This window comes from Bicyclus anynana, chromosome 16 (genome assembly GCF_947172395.1).
Source record: "Bicyclus anynana chromosome 16, ilBicAnyn1.1, whole genome shotgun sequence".
Lineage (NCBI taxonomy): Eukaryota > Metazoa > Arthropoda > Insecta > Lepidoptera > Nymphalidae > Bicyclus > Bicyclus anynana.
In genome coordinates this window covers 3,212,769-3,232,126 of record NC_069098.1, presented here as the reverse complement: position 1 = coordinate 3,232,126, position 19,358 = coordinate 3,212,769, and the positions used below count along the sequence as shown (strand labels likewise).

Genomic DNA, 19,358 nt, shown 5'->3' with positions numbered 1-19,358 from the left:
ACACTCCCGTTATGTTTGTTGATTTTTAATAATTCATTCTTCATTGTGCCTAAATCGTGTTATTACGCTATTGTTGACTCGCTAAAGGGAACTGTTACACTCATTAATTGTCCTTAACGTTAGGAGGGTGCTTTGGCTCTTTGGTAGGGGATTACGGCCCTGCAGGGAATGCGCCTTTGTTTGCACAAAATATAGTTATTTATCTTCCCATGAGTGTGTCCAAAGTAAAGTACATTATTTAGTTTTTAATGACATGTTCATTCGGACACAAAATATCCTTTGTGTATCTGCGTTGTATACACAGTTTAATTATGTAACCGTTGTAAAAGAATAATAAAGTTTCCCAAAGCATATAATTACGATTATCCAGAAATGGTTAATACAAATTAAAAACAAATTACTTACCACTTAAATACAAAACTGATGTTTTCATTTTTAAGTTTTCGTGTATTGGCTTAATAGTCTCGTAAGTGAATGATTCTATATCATTATTTCTCAAGTCCAACAATTCGAGGCCACGGACGCCTTCCAAAAGTCCTTCGTTGATAGACTGTAATTTATTTCCAGTCACAGATAGTTTTTGTAGCAAAGCCAGACCATCAAAGGCCCTTTCAGACAAGTATGTTATTTCATTATTATCCAATAGAAGTTCATTCAAATTCCACAGTTCTGAGAACGTTAGATCTCCGACCATAGACAATTTGTTTGACCTCAGATCCAATCTCGTCAAATTTGCAAGACCCTTAAAGGTATCTCTAGTTAAGACCGAAATTAAATTTGCCTCCAGTACTAAGTCGTTAAGTACATTTAAATGGTCGAAACATCTATCGTGAGCCAGACTAATGCTGTTGAAGGACAAATCGAGATACCTTAGACTCGGCAAATCGACGAAAACATCTCGCTGTATCTCAGTTACTTTGTTCCCCTTAATTGTTAAGTTTACGAGCGAAGGCAGGTTTGAAAACGAAAACGAATCTAACTCCATTATTTTATCGTTCATTAACGTTATTTCTTTGATTGTTGACATGTTTGTAAAGGTCTTCTTTTCGATTTTGTTCAACGTCGCGTAATGAATGAATAGCTTTTGCAGTCTTTTCAGACGATGAATTACTTGAAGTGGAATGAATTTGAGCGCTCCGTCTGACCTCACATTGAATGTTAATCTCTCTAAATGCGGCTGGGACGTGAAACTGGACCAAATTGGGTCGGTTTCGTCAATACCGCCGTTGAAGACCCAGCAATCAGCGCGTGTTGCTGTTTTTACTTCAATGTTTTCACAATAGCAATGCACTTTCGATTCTCTGTTCGTTATTTCGCACATGTTGTCTTTGGCCTGTACAGCGTGGTATCTCCTTTCGGTTTTATCCCTACGTTTTTCATTTAGACGGCTCTCAGTAAAGGATATTTGCACTGAGGTCAATGCAAGAGCTAGGAGTAAATATTTAACGACGGTCTCCATGCTCCCCAACTTTTTCAGTTATCTGGAACAAACAAAAAATCTACATTAAAGAGAGTTTTTATGCCAAATACTACAGCGGTGATATTAAATTTACTTAAGGGAGACGAGAAAATATTGAATGAATACTAATATTATTATTGTATTTGCACAACGACCGAATATGAATTTGTGTTCGTTTTTTAAATAGAATGAATGATAAATAAACCCGCTTTATTAATTATATATTTTGAATTATATGTAATTTTTATTATATTTGGTCAGCTAGTTTACTAATATAAACATTGTTTTGAATTTATCGGACTTTTCACTGATATAGATTTTTTTAAATATTTTAATTATGTTTCCTATTATATGCATTATTAAAAATAAATACAAAACATTGTAAATAAATATAACAGAGAAAATAAAATAATTACAAAATAAACATGCGCTTTGATTACCAAAACATGTAATCAAAATTGTTGTACAGGCTTACGTCTTATTAATATTATAAACGCGAAAGTTTGTATAGATGTTTGTTACTCTTTAACGCTGCTACTGCTGAAGCGATTTGGCTGAAATTTGTAATGTAAATAGATTGTGCTCTGAATAAACACATACGCTACTTTTCATCCTAAAAAAATCATGGTTCTCTCGGGATTTGTGAATTCCACGCTATTTATTATAGTCCGCTAGTGCCACAATAATCTGAAGTAAAGCTACTGTTACACATGCTCATTTCAAACACGAAAGCATGCTAGTGCTACATGCTATTTTAGAGCATGTGTAACAATACCTAGTATTTCAGAGCATGTGTAAATAATATAAAAATAGCATTTATGCTTATCATCAGTTTACATTTGCTATCAATAAGCATGCTATTTTTAAGTATGCATAAGCATGCTCAAAGCAAACATTCCAATTATCCAATAGTAGCATGCTTTCGTGCTTGAAATGAGCTTGTGTAATAGTAGCTTTAAGTATGTATACGACACAGTCTAAGATGGAACACATTAATATGCAATTGGCTTCTAACATAAGCACGTAGACCATTATAAATCCTGACATGCGATACTGAAAGCTCTTCAATATTAAATAAGATGAACGTTTTATTTCAGCCCCACTCACGAACTCTGAGATATGGCCTCAGATTCTCTTTAAGACACGTAGATTAATGCTATTTTTAGCATTTCAGTGAGTAAGACGTGTTCTTTACCAAAGAAAATCTCTTTCTAAAAACCTAACTCAAAAGCCACTGGAAGTTTGTACAAGATGTTTTGTTCATAAATGTACTTTATACTCCGGCGGGCATTAGAAACAACTTTAAAATACGTGATTTTATTCGTAGGTAATTTTTAAAACTATTTTTTGTTAAAATTGTGATTTAAAAATAACTGTGTATCATCAAGTGCCTAAAGTTATTTACACGAAACCAAATCACAAACAAGCTTTCTTAATATTTTTGTCTGCCAGTCTTTCTATTTATTTATTTATTTATTTAAGCCTTTTACAATCTAAATTACATAGTATTTATTACATGCTATATAGTTAAATTTCATCCAACTGCTGGGCAAAGGGGGAGGCTTTTCTGTTAGTCTGGGTTAATTTTTGGAACGGCTGAACTAAATTTAACGGGACTTTCACTGAATAATAGAAGAACTTGTAGAGCAACATCAAGGCTGCTTTTTATACCCATTAAATCAAAAGTCCCCGCGCGGTTTGTGAAAAACTTAATTTCGCGCTTAATTAGTCGCGGGCCTCCGCTAGTTAATACATAAAAACAAAGATGGCTAAGATTATTGTTAAATAAATAAAAGCCTTCTTAACTTATTAGATGAAAATTCATATAGATATATATGTTAATAAGGCGCCAGGTGAGGACGGAATCACAGCAGAACTCCTGAAAGCGGGTGGAAAACCGATACTTAAAGTCCTTCAGCGATTGTTCAATTCCGTCATTCACGAGGGCATGACGCCTGAGGCGTGGCATAGGAGCGTGGTGGTTCTGTTCTTCAAAAAAGGTGACAACACCTTGCTGAAGAATTACAGACCCATCTCGCTGCTAAGCCATGTTTACAAATTGTTCTCGAGAGTCATTACGAATCGTCTCGCTAATAGGTTTGACGACTTCCAGCCTCCCGAACAAGCCGGTTTCCTAAAAGGCTTTAGCACCATAGACCACATCCAAACGCTGCGGCAGGTTATACAGAAGACTCACGAGTATAACCAGCCACTTTGCTTAGCGTTTGTGGACTATGAGAAAGCCTTCGATTCGGTGGAAACCTGGGCTGTGCTAAGGTCATTGCAGAGATGCCGAATTGATTACAGGTATATCCAAGCGTTGAAGTGCTTGTACGAAAACGCCACTATGTCAGTCCGTATTCAGGATCAGACTACGAGGCCAATCCAGTTGCAGCGAGGAGTGCGTCAGGGAGATGTGATCTCTCCGAAGCTATTTACCGCCGCATTGGAAGACGTCTTTAAGCTTCTGGACTGGGGCGGACTTGGCATCAACATCAATGGCGAGTACATCACTCAACTGCGGTTCGCGGATGATGTAGTCATCATGGCACAGACTCTGGATGACCTTAGTACAATGCTCAATGACCTCAGCAGCGTTTCTCAACAGGTGGGCCTGAAAATGAACATGGGCAAAACAAAAATAATGTGTAATGCTCATGTATCGCTCCACCCAGTTATAGTTGAGAACGCTGCACTCGAAATTGTAGACGAATACATATACCTAGGACATATGATCCAGTTAGGTAGGTCCAATTTCGAGAAAGAGGTGAACCGTCGAATCCAACTCGGCTGGGCTGCATTCGGGAAACGTCGCGACATCTTTTCGTCCGAAATTCCTCAGTGCCTGAAGACAACAGTCTTCGAACAGTGCGTGTTGCCAGTGATGACCTATGGTTCCGAGACTTGGTCGCTAACTATGGGCCTCATAAGAAGGCTCAGAGTCACACAGCGGGCGATGGAACGAGCGATGTTGTGAGTATCTCTGCGTGATCGAATCAGAAATGAGGAGATCCGCAGAAGAACCAAAGTCACCAACATAGCTCAACGAGTTGCGAAACTGAAGTGGCAATAGGCGGGGCACATAGTGCGAAGAGCCGATGGACGTTGGGGTCCCAAAGTGCTGGAATGGCGACCCCGCACTAGTAAGCGCAGTGTTGGCCGACCCCCCACCAGGTGGACTGACGACATCAAGCGAGTCGCAGGGATTCGCTGGATGCAGTTGGCTCAGTATCGTGATGTTTGGAAGTCCCTACAAAAGGCCTATGTCCTGCAGTGGACGTCCATCGGCTGATATGATGATGATGATGATGATATATGTAGCTTCTTTCCAATTCCATGTACCATTCTTGTTATCAGAAGTCATAAACGGATAAATACTAAACATATCAATAACTTTCTTTGAAAGGCCATACAAATATAATGGTTTTACGAATTACTAACTTGTTGTTTAAGCAACCCATGAAAACGTCTTAAAGGTCGTCATATCTTTGAAAGTAATAATTGCTGCATTTCTTCGGTTTGAATCTGAACGCAAACTGGTTGTTTGTCATATTACTTCTATCCTGAACCCTGTATTCCTATAATACTCTATAACGAAGTTTTCAAAATTAAATAATCACCATTGTAATCTTTATCTATACTAATATATAAAGCTGAAGAGATTGTTTGTTTGTTTGATTGAACGTGCTAATCTCAGGAACTACTGGTCCGATTGGAAAAATTCTATCAGTGTTAGATAGCCCATTTATCGAGGCTATAGGCTATATATTATCCCTGTACTCCTACGGGAACGAGAATCACGCGGGTGAAATCGCGCGGCGTCATCTAGTATATTTATAATTGTATAAGGATAATGGATATTAGCATATTTGGAAAAAATTTCAAATAACCCATTATCATAAATATCTTAAATTAATCGCATTAAACATATTAACATGATGAAAATAAAAACACATGTCATTATTAATGTCGGAAATGTATTTTGTTTGTATGCGTCGCATATTTTACTGTTAAACGGCCATTAAATGTTAATTAACCGCTGAAAAGCATACTGCGTTTTATAGCTGTAAGCTTTAATTAATTGGTTTGTCTTTATGTAATTCCGGTTTGGCAACTTTGTTGTCAAATTCTATTATTTATAACTGACCAATAGATGGTGCTAGTAATTTGTTTACATGTATTATATTTACATTCATCATCATTATCATCATCAGCTTATTTTTAACAGCAGCTTTAAAAACTTGACGGTTCAAAAGGGCTTAGAATTTTAGGCCTCGTTCGCATGAGAGTTAAAAAAGCGATGTGTTAATACTCTTTTGTAACTCGTTAATAAAACTCTTGTGCGAATGAGTGATTATTAGAGGTTTTTGAACTTCCACTCACCACACTACAAGATTTGTCGGGTTTTTGGTGGTAATTGACCCTGTAACATTTAATATCATATTACGGTGATAATGACCAGGCCCGATTAATTAAAGTGAGGCACATGGGTGTAAAAGCACCAACTTCCCAACTCAAGATTAGTACTGAGAACTTCTTCTCTATTATGAAGACTATCTAATGAGGCAATGTAATTAATACAAAGAAGTCTGTTTAAACTGAAAGTATTACAGTGTTAACAATAGCTGTTGAAAGTTTTTGTCTATTAGAGAGGACAGGCCAAAAATCCAATACAATAAAATGATTTGAGGACAACAAAGACCCTTTGTCCATCTGTCCTTTCAGTTTCCTTGATAAGACAGTTACTATAAAAAGAAACGAGTCTCGCTCTAATTAAAAGAGCCTCTTAATTAAACATTAACCTCGGAAACCTCGGGGGATTGTCGGCCATTTTGATTTAAATGATAATAAGAACGACAATAATAAAATCCTTCGGATTCTTATCTGAATCAATTTTCTTTGTAGACACTTTAATAGTTAGTTGTTGTTTCATAGTATTACCAAAGTATCTATTTAACGGTGATGGCTAGTTTAATAGCTATTATAAACTAGTAGTTTAGGGTTCTGTAGTAAAATAAAGAAGGCTCAATATCCATTCGTCCGTTCATAAGTCTTTCCACGAAATAATTTCTAGGTATACTATTGGTACTGAAAAGTTTCTTAAAAGATCAATTTGGTAGGTATGCCAAATTGATCTTACTAAAACAGACTACGCTTGCAAACACCCGTGACTTCACACGCGTGGAAATCTCTGATATTTCCAACTTTATGGAACAGACATTCGAACAAAATTTCAACACTTCTCTGATCTATTTTCTTCTTTATATTTTAAATTATAAAAATTCTCTCTCAGAGAGTCTACGAGGAGGTACTATATCACAAAAGGAAACTTCAATGCTTTTAATTAAGTAGTTTCAGAAGGTTAAGAGGTTAGAGCATTGCTATTATATTCAATGTGCATGAAATGCCTTCTCAACCGTTGATGATGAAGCCTCAAAGCCGATTTCGGCTACAGCGATGCTTCTGACTCCTCAAGTCTGGGTAAGGAACTCGGATGCATAGTTCTCTGGTTTGCTGTATAGTGACTAATGTACCCTTTTTGGCTATTTATTATTTTTTAACTTGAATAACAAATATTTGAATTTGAAAATGAAACAGCAGGTAAGACAATTATTAGCTCGTCATCTTGAGTTCAAAGATTATTAAAAGTTGACTTTCAAAGCTAATGTTTACCTACAAGCGGCAACAAGACTCAATACAGTTACCAAAGTGGAGGGGAGAGGGGGAATGAGTCACACACGACTCCTGCCGTCACTCCACACCCCACAAATTAGTCTGAGTGCACAGAAGCACAGAATATAAACAGGTATAGCTATTAGCTACAACATAATTTGCGGGAGGTTTTTGTTTTTTAGAAAGAACATTGAGTTGAAGCAGGATTTACGGCCTCCGTGGCGCAATGGTGTGCGGTGGATGTACAAGACGAAGGTCTTGGGTTCGATCCCCGGCTGGGCCAACTGTAGTTTTCCTATTTGGTCATGTCTGGCTTAGATTGCATTATTACTGACCATTCTGGTGAGCTGATTGTAGTCAACGGCTAACTTGTAGAGAATAATAAAAAAATACTTTGCAAGAGTAATTTATTTCAAGATCATTAAATACCTCAGTAACCAAGTAATCCAAAAAGTCCGAGTTCCATTGGACTATTGCTGTACCTCGCTTAACTTTAGTTATAATTAGAAAGATATTGTTGACCACTTCAACGCCCATGACATCAACCAGGTAAATAAGCAAACGCCCTGATAAACCCCGCCCCCCAAAAATCCCCAAAAATTACCAAATTTCGACAGATGCCGACCTATTAAAAACGTTACGAAGACTTAAGTTTCGCACGTATTTGAAAATAAAATATCACGTCGTGCACGGGAGAATATATAGAATAACTTTACCGTTGTATTTAAACCGCCAACAAATATTTACTTTTAATAACAAATGTTAAACTATGACTTTTATTTTTTTTTATAAACTTAATAAATCGACATAAAAATATATAGTCAGTGTGTTATACTATATCACAATTTATAAATTTGCAAAACTTTATCCAGATCAGTTTATTTTTGATTGAATTATAAACACCCATAAAACCAATCGTTAAATAATCTGAAACTTTTAAACTTTCTGTATAATTTTCTTAATTTTTAGTACAGATTTATATAATTTATTTCCAAAACTCCTTTTAATATACTTGGACAAAATGGCAGCATAGCAGTCGGCTATTTTAGGGAACAAGGTCTAACAAGACAATATTAATATAGAAACAAAGTTTTGCGGTAGGTACACTCATCTTCCTTTAACTTGATACTGCGTGTTGTTCAATATCAAAGGTCCGTAGGCTGTTAAATTTAACTTCTGGTACATTGTGGGTAATTGTTAAAAAAGTTTCAAGAATTCTCAAATTTTTTCGCAAGAAGAAAGTAAAATATCTTTAGAATATTAGCTTATTATACAAGTTAACAAAAAGGGTACATTTTACAATCGCTATTTCATTGATAAGTTTATAGGGAAATATAGAAAATATTGACACGACTTTGATATCAATTTGGACATATCCCGAGACAAGAAAAAAGCGAATGTCAACCAATACTGGCGAACAGTGGCGGATTTGTAGTCTTAGCCGCCCTAGGCCTCAAAGTACCAGTCCTATATTCATCGTAATATCCATACTATTTTTTTACTTTACTTACATACGTCATTGTTAAGTATTAATGTTATAAATGAGAAAGTATGTCTGTCATGGCTAAACCACTGAACCGTTTTTGATGGAATTTGGCATAGAGATAAATCGGACCTTGGGGCAGAACATAGGCTACTTTTATCCCGGAAAAATTCATAGTTCTCGCAGTATTTGTAAAAATTAACTTTGAGGCGAACGGAGTCGCGGGCATCCATTAATATACCATTATTTAAAGAATTTATTTTATTGACGTTTATGAAAATTTATTTTCACTGCAGTGAGCACAAAAGTACATTTTTCTCAAAAATTTTCTTATAAGTTAGTAGAACATAACATTATTTGGCCTTTACTTTAAATAAAAGCGCATTTATTTTCTTTAATTTCATTACTTCTTAGGTTTAGAAAATGGATACACATTGTGTTTGGAATAGTTGTATTACTTATCGAAAGTTATAAAATTAGAAATTGGTGACATTTAATTATTTTTCCTTGAATTCTTTGTCACGAATGGCCGATTGATCGCCCCTTACATTTGGCCGCTTTGGGCCTGGGTCTACTGGGCTTTAGGCTTAATCCGGCACTGGTGGCGAAATCGAAAACATAGCTCTCTCTTTCGTACCATCATAACGAAATAGAATTAAGAGCGATTATTTCGATTCCGCCGCTATAGGTTGACATATTTAGTCTTTTTTGCCTCAAGATTTGACGATGACAAAGTTTCTTTCAATAGGTAATCATCTCCCTATACGAGCATTGTGCGGATCGTCAATATCATCGACTAACAACATGACATAACAATATACTATAGATTTTAATATTAAAACTTCTTTGTGACTTCGACTTTAGATGCTTAAGTTTGATCCTCCCTTTCAAAAGACAACAATTGAGCGATTGAAGATAAAGTTTGCAGGTGAAGTGCCTACATAAGTCTCTATTCAGTTGTCTGGCTTGAATTTTTACCAGAGAGCGAGTCGCTTTATTATGTTACTTCTTTTGCAAATAGAACTACATTATTTTCGCGAAAACGGTGTTATTTATGTTGATATAGGTTGCTTACTGCAAGATTACTCATATCACATTCTTTTATTTAAATTTATTTATTTATATCTTTTAAACAATTATTACTTTTAAAAGTCAAAGCCTCTCGCTGATTCTTCCGTTCGTTAAGAATTTATGGTGTTTTATACTTCATTAAATAATATTTACATTTGTTATCGTTAATTTTTTTATAATTTCATTTTATGGTTGCTTTCATTAATGTTTTAATTAAGAAATTCTATAGTAACTTTAATTAAGTAAAATGGTTTTCCGTCATGACTAATTGATAGGTGAAGCTGAATGTTTGTATCCTGATCTAGTTTTGAGAAAAATCAGTAAGTTTTATAAAAGTAGAACCATAAAATTTATTATAGCCTATATTACAATAGCTGTTCTGATCTATTATATCAATTGCATTATTTGGCTATGTAGATAGACATTAATTTATATTAGATAAAGTAAATATTCAAGTCATTCTGTGCCTAAATTGGGTCGGACAGGGTGATGGGAATTTACGAGACGCTACATCCTAGGGTCGGAAATAGGACCTACATTCTTCTTGAATTATGGTCCCTATTTCCATGTAATAAGAGTCAAGAGACTTTATTTTGAAACTCCTTGTCGTATTATGCATGTAGTTTCTTGGATAAGGGGAAAATATTCATACGTATCATTTTACTCGGTAACTTTTTACTCGACTGCGCAGAACGAAGGAGACTGTATACATCAGTCTAATAGTATAGAAAGAAAGAAAGATTTTTATTTAGCAAAACACAAAAAATTATAAGCTTTATATGGCAAGGATCAGGAGATATTCAGAAAAACGTAATATTCAGGCCCGTCCCTTTTCATTTCTTCTGGTGTATATGTTGCTCCGATAGCCGTGATAGTCCAGTGGATATGACCTCTGCCTCCGATTCCGAGGGGTGTAGTTTCAAATCAGCTGATTTAAATTTGACATCTTCAGATTTGCAGCAGCTTTTGCGGCACATTTTAGAGAGCACTCTGATGGAAATGGAAGATGAAATGTCTTACGAAGACTTTTATTAAGACTAAGTCCTCAATTTATTCGTAGTGTGACATAAGTAGAACGTATCAGCTGATTTAAATTTGCTTACTATGATTTCTTATGAAAAATGTAATTTTTGTGGCAGCATAGGTTGACCAGAGATTGAGGAAAGTGCATAAGCTACTAAAATCGAGCCCGAGGTCTAGAAGAATGTGGGGGATGGAACGAATATCGAAAAGCATTGGCTATAAAACTCGGACCTCGACTTAGATGCACTTTTCCCCTTCTGATGCACATTAACAGCTACCTTATATTCAACTATGTTTAAAACGTATTTTTACGTTTTAAATATAGCTGAAAGTAGGATGTCCGGGACGTCTGCTATTAAAAGTATACTTTAAAATAGAGCACTTCGTTCGATTGGAATACAGTTCTGGGTATTATATTTATAGGTAAGTAATATTAATTGGATAAATGCATTACCGTATGAATTTATTGGGTTAGGCAATAAAATGTACTATGTAAACTTAGGCTTCGCCAAACAGAACGCGTACTCAACACGCGTAAAAGTGTTAGTCAGACACCGCGTTACAATATCGAATTGTGTTGTACTATGACGTCATTAGTTTACAGCTAAACCGTCATAGTACAACACAATTCGATGCTAATGCGGCGTATGACTAGCGTATTGATGCTCGGTATATTCGCTGTTAAGTTGACGCCCTAAACGTGACCTATAGTCAAGAATTAAAAATTTTATCCGATCCTTATAGATCCGAGTATTTCTGGGCCGAAAATGGTACATTTAAACCACTATCAATTTCGAGGACGACGGATAAATACACAAATTACGTAATATTTCAGCGGGGAATATATATTACGATCTGTAAATCTCAGCATTCGCCCGAGCCGGCCATTGGCGCGTACAGAATGGCTATTACATATTGATTTCGACCGAAATAGTGGAACTGCCGTCCCGGCGGTGGATGTGCACCCAAAATTACAGATATCCCCGCAATATCAAATCTGTTGTGAATACAAATCACATTTATATGTATTTTTATTTCAATGAAACTGACAACACTTTGTTATGAATGTAAATAATATTGTTTTTTCCCGACTGCAAGAAGGGTTATGTTTTTTGCGCGTATGTATGTATGTATAGAATATTCATTATTACCTCATATCTCCCAAACAGACGTAGTTAAGATATCGGTAGATTTGTCTTAATAATCTAAGTGTTCTTAGATAGGGGAAGTTAAAAAAAACAACACGACGACTCTATCTAGAGTGAGACTATGTTAAAGGATTATATTTTTTGAATAATGCGATATGGATATCAAATTCTTAGGCAGTCTGGTTTTTCTTAATATTTTTAATTATTTATTCAAAGTCCTTGAGTGTGTTCTTGCCTGATATTAAATGACAATGCAATCTAAAGGCAGGCGTCCACAGATCCGCATCGTACGTATTGGTAGCATCGCAATATACGGTTTTCTAATTTTACGATGATCCGTACAATGCGGATCAGTGGACGAACTTCTATGAATTTCTATACAAAAAATACTACGTCCGATAGGTACATACGATGTTGATCTGTGGACGCCTATCCTTAGATGGAAGTGGGATTACTTAGAATTTGATAGAGGTAGGTATAAGTAGATTGTGCTCATATTTCTGACTGTTTTTACGCAGTATCGTATTAGAACGTTAAATTGCTTTGCGGTACATCTTCCGATGTCATTGTCGAACATTGGTCTACACTAAACTATTCTGGTCTTGCTCCTTGCAGATTAGATATAGAGCTTAGACCCACCACGCTACTCCAATGCGGGCTGTCGGACTGATATTTTTACTCATTCTTATTTATAGAATACTAGCGGACACCCGCAACTTCGTCCCCGTGGAAATCAGTTTTTCGCAATTCCGCAGAAACCATGAATTTTTCCGGGATGAAAAGTAGCCTGTGTAATAAACCAGAGTAAAATCGATTTCCATTCCAAATTTCAACTAACTCGCTTCAGTAGCCGCAGCGCAAAGTAGGCACAAACATATACGCTTACACACAAACTTTCGCCTTTATAATATTAGTGTGATACAAAAAGTGATGTCAAAAATGCCACTGTACAATATTATGTAAACAAGATGATTTTCTCGGACATTTTATTATAAAATATTTCATACTTTTTTATGAGGATATTCGGAATTTTTTCATCAACTCCCACCTACTCGGGGATTTCAAGCGACTTTACTTTCCTATGAGTTGGCGAGGGATCAAAAAAATATCTCTCTGGTTTTTTGCTAATAGGAAATCCGTATTCATATTCCCTTTTGATATGAAAAATATTACGGAATGTTACATTTTTATTACGATATCAATATGAAGGTAATCAGAACATTTTATCCGAGAAAATCTATATTAAGATTATTTTAAATCGTCAACATGTAGTTTTTTAAGTTTAGATATTTTAGTAAATGGTATTCTAAAAAACTAAGTTTAAGTAATTTCATTGTGCACTCTTTCACCTAGTCCACAACCAAATCAGCCAATAATTTTTTACCAAATCAGCCAGTAATTTTTACTTATTACCATTACATTATCTATTCAGGGCCGCTGAATTATTTTATCCCTATACATTTATTCTCAATTCGAATATACCTTGATTCTATTTTGGATTATACTAAGTATATTATAGTAGTTTATAATTTGAAATAACATACGAGATTACTTTTTATTCCTATACTCACATGGGAACGGGTAAAACCACGATCCTAACGAAAATGCTTCTCAAGCAACACCATCACAAGCTACACAGCGTCTTCGCCGGCATAGACGAGATCTCCGGTATCTGACGTCACCCAGACGTGAGCATTTTAATACACGATCTCGGGGGTGCCCGGCCTTATACACTCAGGACAAAACATCCCACCCAACCCAAGGACCGAGTCTTAGAGGAGACGCCTTTCCTTCCTTCCTTCCGCCCATTCACTATTTTGCCTTATACCTTGGGGCCCCATCAGGCGATGCTTCTACGCTCGCCCAAGGTCCCATTAAGGAGCCTACGGCACTTACACAATCAGGAAAAAATAAAAACGTAAAACCACGAACTGAACTAGTTAATGTAATACCTTGATCAGAATAAACAGAAATAAGACTTCCTATAATGAACACGTCATATCAGATAAACGAAATACTGACAAAGGAGTATATAAATTGCATGTACGAAAAAGTCTTCGAAGGGCCAACAAAATGAATATTATTTCCGTCCACAAAAGAATGGGTAGGTAATACCAAAGAGCAGACAGTATTACCCGATTCCCTTTTACCTGTTGGTTTCTTCATAATAAAGGAAAATGGGACTTTTTTCTACGTTAAGCACCGCAAAATCTTCACCAAGCACGTATTTACTACGGACTTCTTGTTAAATTTTACCTGTATTTATGGTGTACTTCAGAATAATAGAATTCCGAAGAATTGTGTAACACGGATTAAATTTCCGTTTTATGATGCCCGAAGAACTTATTTACTACCTGCGTGTTTTCTTGAGGTTCGATATGTCAACTAGGTAGATTAAAAAAATGTGACAGTAATTTCGATTCTATTGTCGATAGAATTAGTGATAATATTATTTTATTATATATTATTTACATTTTATTTTAGTTAGTTACTTATATATCTTGAATAACAATGACAGAAAATTTGAGGAATAAAAGGTTAGCTTAGTATGGACATGTATTGCGGAGGGATGAAAACCATGTTACTAGAAAAATGTTGCATTTGCAAGTGGAAGAACACAAGAGGAGAGTAACAGCTATGTACTGTGTGTAAAGGGAGTGGATGATTAGTTGACGAGTAATAGAGAGGAATGGAGAAGATTGGCATATTTTGCCGACCCCTCTTAAGTGGAATAAGGGAAAGGAAAAGAAAGAAATTTATATTAGTTAAATGCTTAGCAACAAAAAAACTGACAATTGACAATATAAGACCTTTGTTGAAGTCGATTACACATACAATAATGATTAAAAAAATATTAAGAAAATGATTATAATAAAAATTAAATACAACTTCTTCTTTTATATAAAAAGTATAAATGATATATTTTGTAATTTCATTATCTTAGGTATTTAATTTAATTAGTTTTCTCTCTGAGCAAATACACTAGAATACTAAATCACCTTATCAGTAATTACTGGAGATCCGGAAATTATAAATAGTCCAAGGTGGAGTCTGCCGTCGAGGAAATGCAAGATAATTTCCTAGATAGACATTATCTTAGACTGACCTGATAATTCAGCTACATTATTGTAGATAACAAATTAATCTGAAACCCACAGACTTATGTTTATTGGATACCGTATGTTATTAAATCCAATCACTTAATTGTTTTTTATGGTAACGTCAAAAAAAAACTTCAGAAATCAAATCATGCGTAAGGCCAAAAAAAAAGAAATATTTATACAGATCAGAGTCAAAGCTCGTAAACCTGCGAAAGCTGCCATGCCGCTTCAAAAATTTGGATAGCTGTAATACTTGCTAATATGCGTAAAGATGTTACTTTTAAGAAGACGAAACGAAAGAAATGTGTGATATCCAAAATAGATGAATTGAATTAAATGTAGCAATTAAAACGAAATGTAACTTCTAATTAGGAATTCATTCATCTTGATTTTAAATTTAAATACGCTGCAATAATATAGGAGAAGCAAAGTAAATAGGTGCGACGCACAGATATTATGAAAAATTGTGGATTCGATTTAGGTTAATGGGAAATGATAATTTATTGACAATTGCCTCTTTCATTGTAGTTTTACAATTGTATCCAACTAGTTATTTCTTCTACAATACTTAAAACACGAGTAGTGGTAGACGTATAAAATAAAAGAGATATTGAAGCAAACGCCGTAGACAATAAATTTTAAACCCACACTTATACAAATATTTAACTAAAAGCTGTTCATTGGATATGCAATGTCTACTCTATAACTTAACAATTTGCGGTATCTAGTTATTAACATAGGTTTGTGGTAAACCTTATGCAAACTAAAGTTAAGCACTTTAACTCTTGGTCAATCTAAACTTGCGGAGCACGCAAAATTTTGAAAGGTATTTTATCATTTGGCTTGCAAAATTAATGTACTCGTAAGTCAACTTTATCTCGATGGAGTTGAGTTTTGGAAAGTTTTAGTTAAATTTAAGGGGTTTTAGCAGTCCCAGTTTTCACTTAAGGCAATTAGTTGTTGAGTATTTACGTGGAAAATTTGATTGATGTGCGCCGCTCCTTACAAATTGCCGAAGTTTAATTCCCTGTGTATCTCGCGGATAACTTATTGTTTTAGTTTAAACGTCTGCTTCTGATATATTGGCGGTTGTTGTTTGTGAACTAGTGCAAGATGCTAACTGACGACGACAAATTGGCGAGTTTCTCATATATTAAGTATGTATTTAAATTAAATTAAATATTTTGACGATCATTTCAGATATTATGATACACCTATAAATAGTTATTATATATCTAGATACATCTGAGTTAAGGCCTTTATCTAGGTTATGCCACATGTCGCAACTTGTTTTTTTATTAAATTTTATTTAAATTATGGATTAGTAATTCAAATATTGTAAGTTATAAGTAAAGTTCTGTTCTGTAGTTCTTTCTTTCTACCTTTCTCTTCTTTCTGTGACATAAAACAAAGAAGAAGTTGTATTTAATTTTGACGTGACTACGTCTTATAAATTGGTTTGCCGGGTGACACTTCAAGAAACTGCGTTACGCTCCGCTCACGTTATGCGCTCACAATGAGAGCGAGTGAATAAAATTTTGTTAATATGAAATTCAGTGCGAGATTCTTTGTATAAATTAATGTTTTAAATATAATTCTTTGTATAAATAAATGTTTTAAATTGTTACTATTATTTCATCGTTCTTCCTACTATACGAATGAATATTCACATTAAAATTATTTTACCACTCAAAGACGTTGTCACGTAAAACTTTCGCCCGTACACCGACTTTACAGGCAACCAATTTTTTTATTTTAGATTATTAAAATATATAATATAGTAAAGATGGAGGCTCCATTTCAATAAATTACTGAAAATTTCATACTTTATATTCTGTTCGAAATAAAAAGTGAAAATTAACGTTTCATTAAAATAAACTGAAGTATGACGTTCCGTATTTACGGAGCTATCTACCCGCCGTGTTCGCCGCTACTGTGAAACTTTCAACGGATAAAAGAACTTCCTAAATGTATGAAAAGGTAAAATGCTTTTTTCCACTATTTCTTTATATTCTTTATTGTCATTTTTTATTATTATTTCAAAACGTATAAACATATATGTTACGAATTTGAAAGTCAGTGTTTTATGTCCATAAATGTACCTTAAATCAGCCACTAAAAATGCAATTAACACGTGATACTTGTAAATATATTTAAGACTAGAGGCCCCGCAGTGTCATCCGCGTGGTTCTCATTCCCGTTGGAATAAAAGAAATAAATATAGTTTTTGACACTTAAGAAAAACGTGGCTTTCAGTGGTAAAAGAATTTTTAAAATCGGTGCAGTGCATACAGAGATCACCCCCTACTATATACCTCTTTATAATATTAGTATAGACAAGTATAAACTCATCTTAATCATTATCAACCCATATTCGGCTCTCTGCTGCGCTCGAGTCTACTCTCAGATTGAGAGGGGTTTGGTCAATAGTCCACCACGCTGCTGCAATAAGGATTGGCAGACTTCACACACGCAGAGAATTAAGAAAATTCACTGGTATGCAGGTTTGCACACGATATTTTTCCTTAACCGTTTGAGACACGTGATATTCAATCTTTTAGAATGCATACAACTGAAAGCCCTGGACCGGATTCGAGCTCACACCCTCCGGAATCGGAGGCAGAGGTCATATCCATTGGACTATCACGGCTCGAAGTATTAAACTACTTCCACCATTTTCATAAAGAATAGAAGCCTGGCACAACAATGGGCCATTAAAAGAGCCTCATAATTATCATAAAGATGTAAGAACACATAATAACAAAATAACAGGAAAAGCTCTGGGCAAGAGTGAAAAAGAACAACAATAAATTACAAGAGCAAGATGAAATTGAAAAAGAAACCAGCAATGTCTTTAAATCAACCAAGAAACGCGTACAGAGGAGAACTAAGTTTCTTAGAACTTTGAAACGTTATATAAGACGCTCAGATATTGCCGGGCCATTTTATTTCGCAATTCGCAAATGGAAATTAAAGAGGTCTTTGCCATACTTAAGTGCTTAGTTTGATATCAGAAGTATGGGAGTCATGTCTCAGATGTTTCTGACTTATTTTCAAGTAGAAACGTACAAAGTTTTGTTGCGAAACTTTATAGGAATGAGAGGGTACGGATATCTACGTATTCAGTTACCTTTATATTTGGTTAGTCTACTTGCGTTCCTTTTCGATAGATTGAATTAGATTGATTGAAATCATAGTTGTAACCTAAAAGTGCTAGCAGTAGTATCTTCGATTTTTATTTCTAAATACGACTTTATTAGTAGGTACATTATACGTATTAACCACAAAATTAAGAGGGGCAATAAAAGATAGAACCCAAAAATCGATTTTCAAGTGATTTCCTTTTGTGTAGGTATATTAATTATCCAATGGATTTTTATGTAGTGTCAAAGTTATAATCAATGATGTTAGGAGAAAAAAGAGGTAGATAGATTATACACATACCGTAAGCGGCAAGTTAAAACTACACACTCGTAAATCTATACTCTATACTAATATTAAAACGAGATAATGTTTGTGGTATTGTAGGGGATAATCACCTGAATCTACTTCACAGATGATATTGAATTTTTTTACCAATATATAGCTACGTTATTTATGAGCTTCTTAGCCTAAATTTTATATCCGTAATCCCACAGGAACGGGAACTACTCGGGTGAAACCGCGACGGCGTCGGCTAGTAGGTGTTAATTTTCCGCAGTTAAGTACAAAATGATGTTGTACGTACATTTATAATGGACGCCTTTAATAAAATATGCAGCCCTTATGGAATCGGGCGGCTCAGTACAACCCAGGGATTTATTCAAACGACACCCAAACGGCGAGTGGCGACCTTGAAACGACACCTGTGAGATCCCATCAGGAGATTCCTTTGAAATAAAGCGGCATAAATAATTAATAATGAAACATGCAATCCAGGAATTTTCACGGATGTAATTATATTGAACATCGCTTTATTTTTTTGTTTCGTCCATTTTCCATTGAGTTAAATATTTAATAAAAAAAGACTTTTTTAAATAATGCAAGAGAAAATAATTTATTGTTATTGAAAGTTTATACGTATGTTGGTATGATGTAAAAAAATATTTAAATAGCCAAATAATGTTTATATTAGGTATAAAAACTAAGTGCCAAAATTATGTTACGAAGGTTAGTTTTTTTTTAATTCTTACATACGTCAGTATTAAATCGCACCAAACAATAAATATCCAATTAGCCTATCATCTTATACAAAATAATTAATTTCATAATTTTCAGCGTTGATTTTTAAAAATGTCGCATTGTGTTTCATAGTTTTTGTTTTGAATTTAATAATTCGCGTAAAATTCTGTTATTCACAAATCAAGGGGCATAAAAAGAAGCTCCGAGGTCCAATTTAACTTTATTAATATTTATTAATA

The 19,358-nt window shown here is 34.8% G+C and overlaps 1 protein-coding gene across 1 annotated transcript in view; it reads right to left on the bottom strand.

Annotated features, from left to right (window-relative positions):
- Positions 1-19,358, bottom strand: part of LOC112050474 (connectin-like) — a 36,467-nt gene that overhangs the window by 3,988 nt on the left and 13,121 nt on the right. The window contains exon 2 of the mRNA XM_024088746.2: positions 406-1,481. Coding sequence (XP_023944514.1) covers positions 406-1,459 — 1,054 coding nt within the window. The 5' untranslated portion in view covers positions 1,460-1,481. The remainder of the gene's footprint in view (positions 1-405; positions 1,482-19,358) is intronic.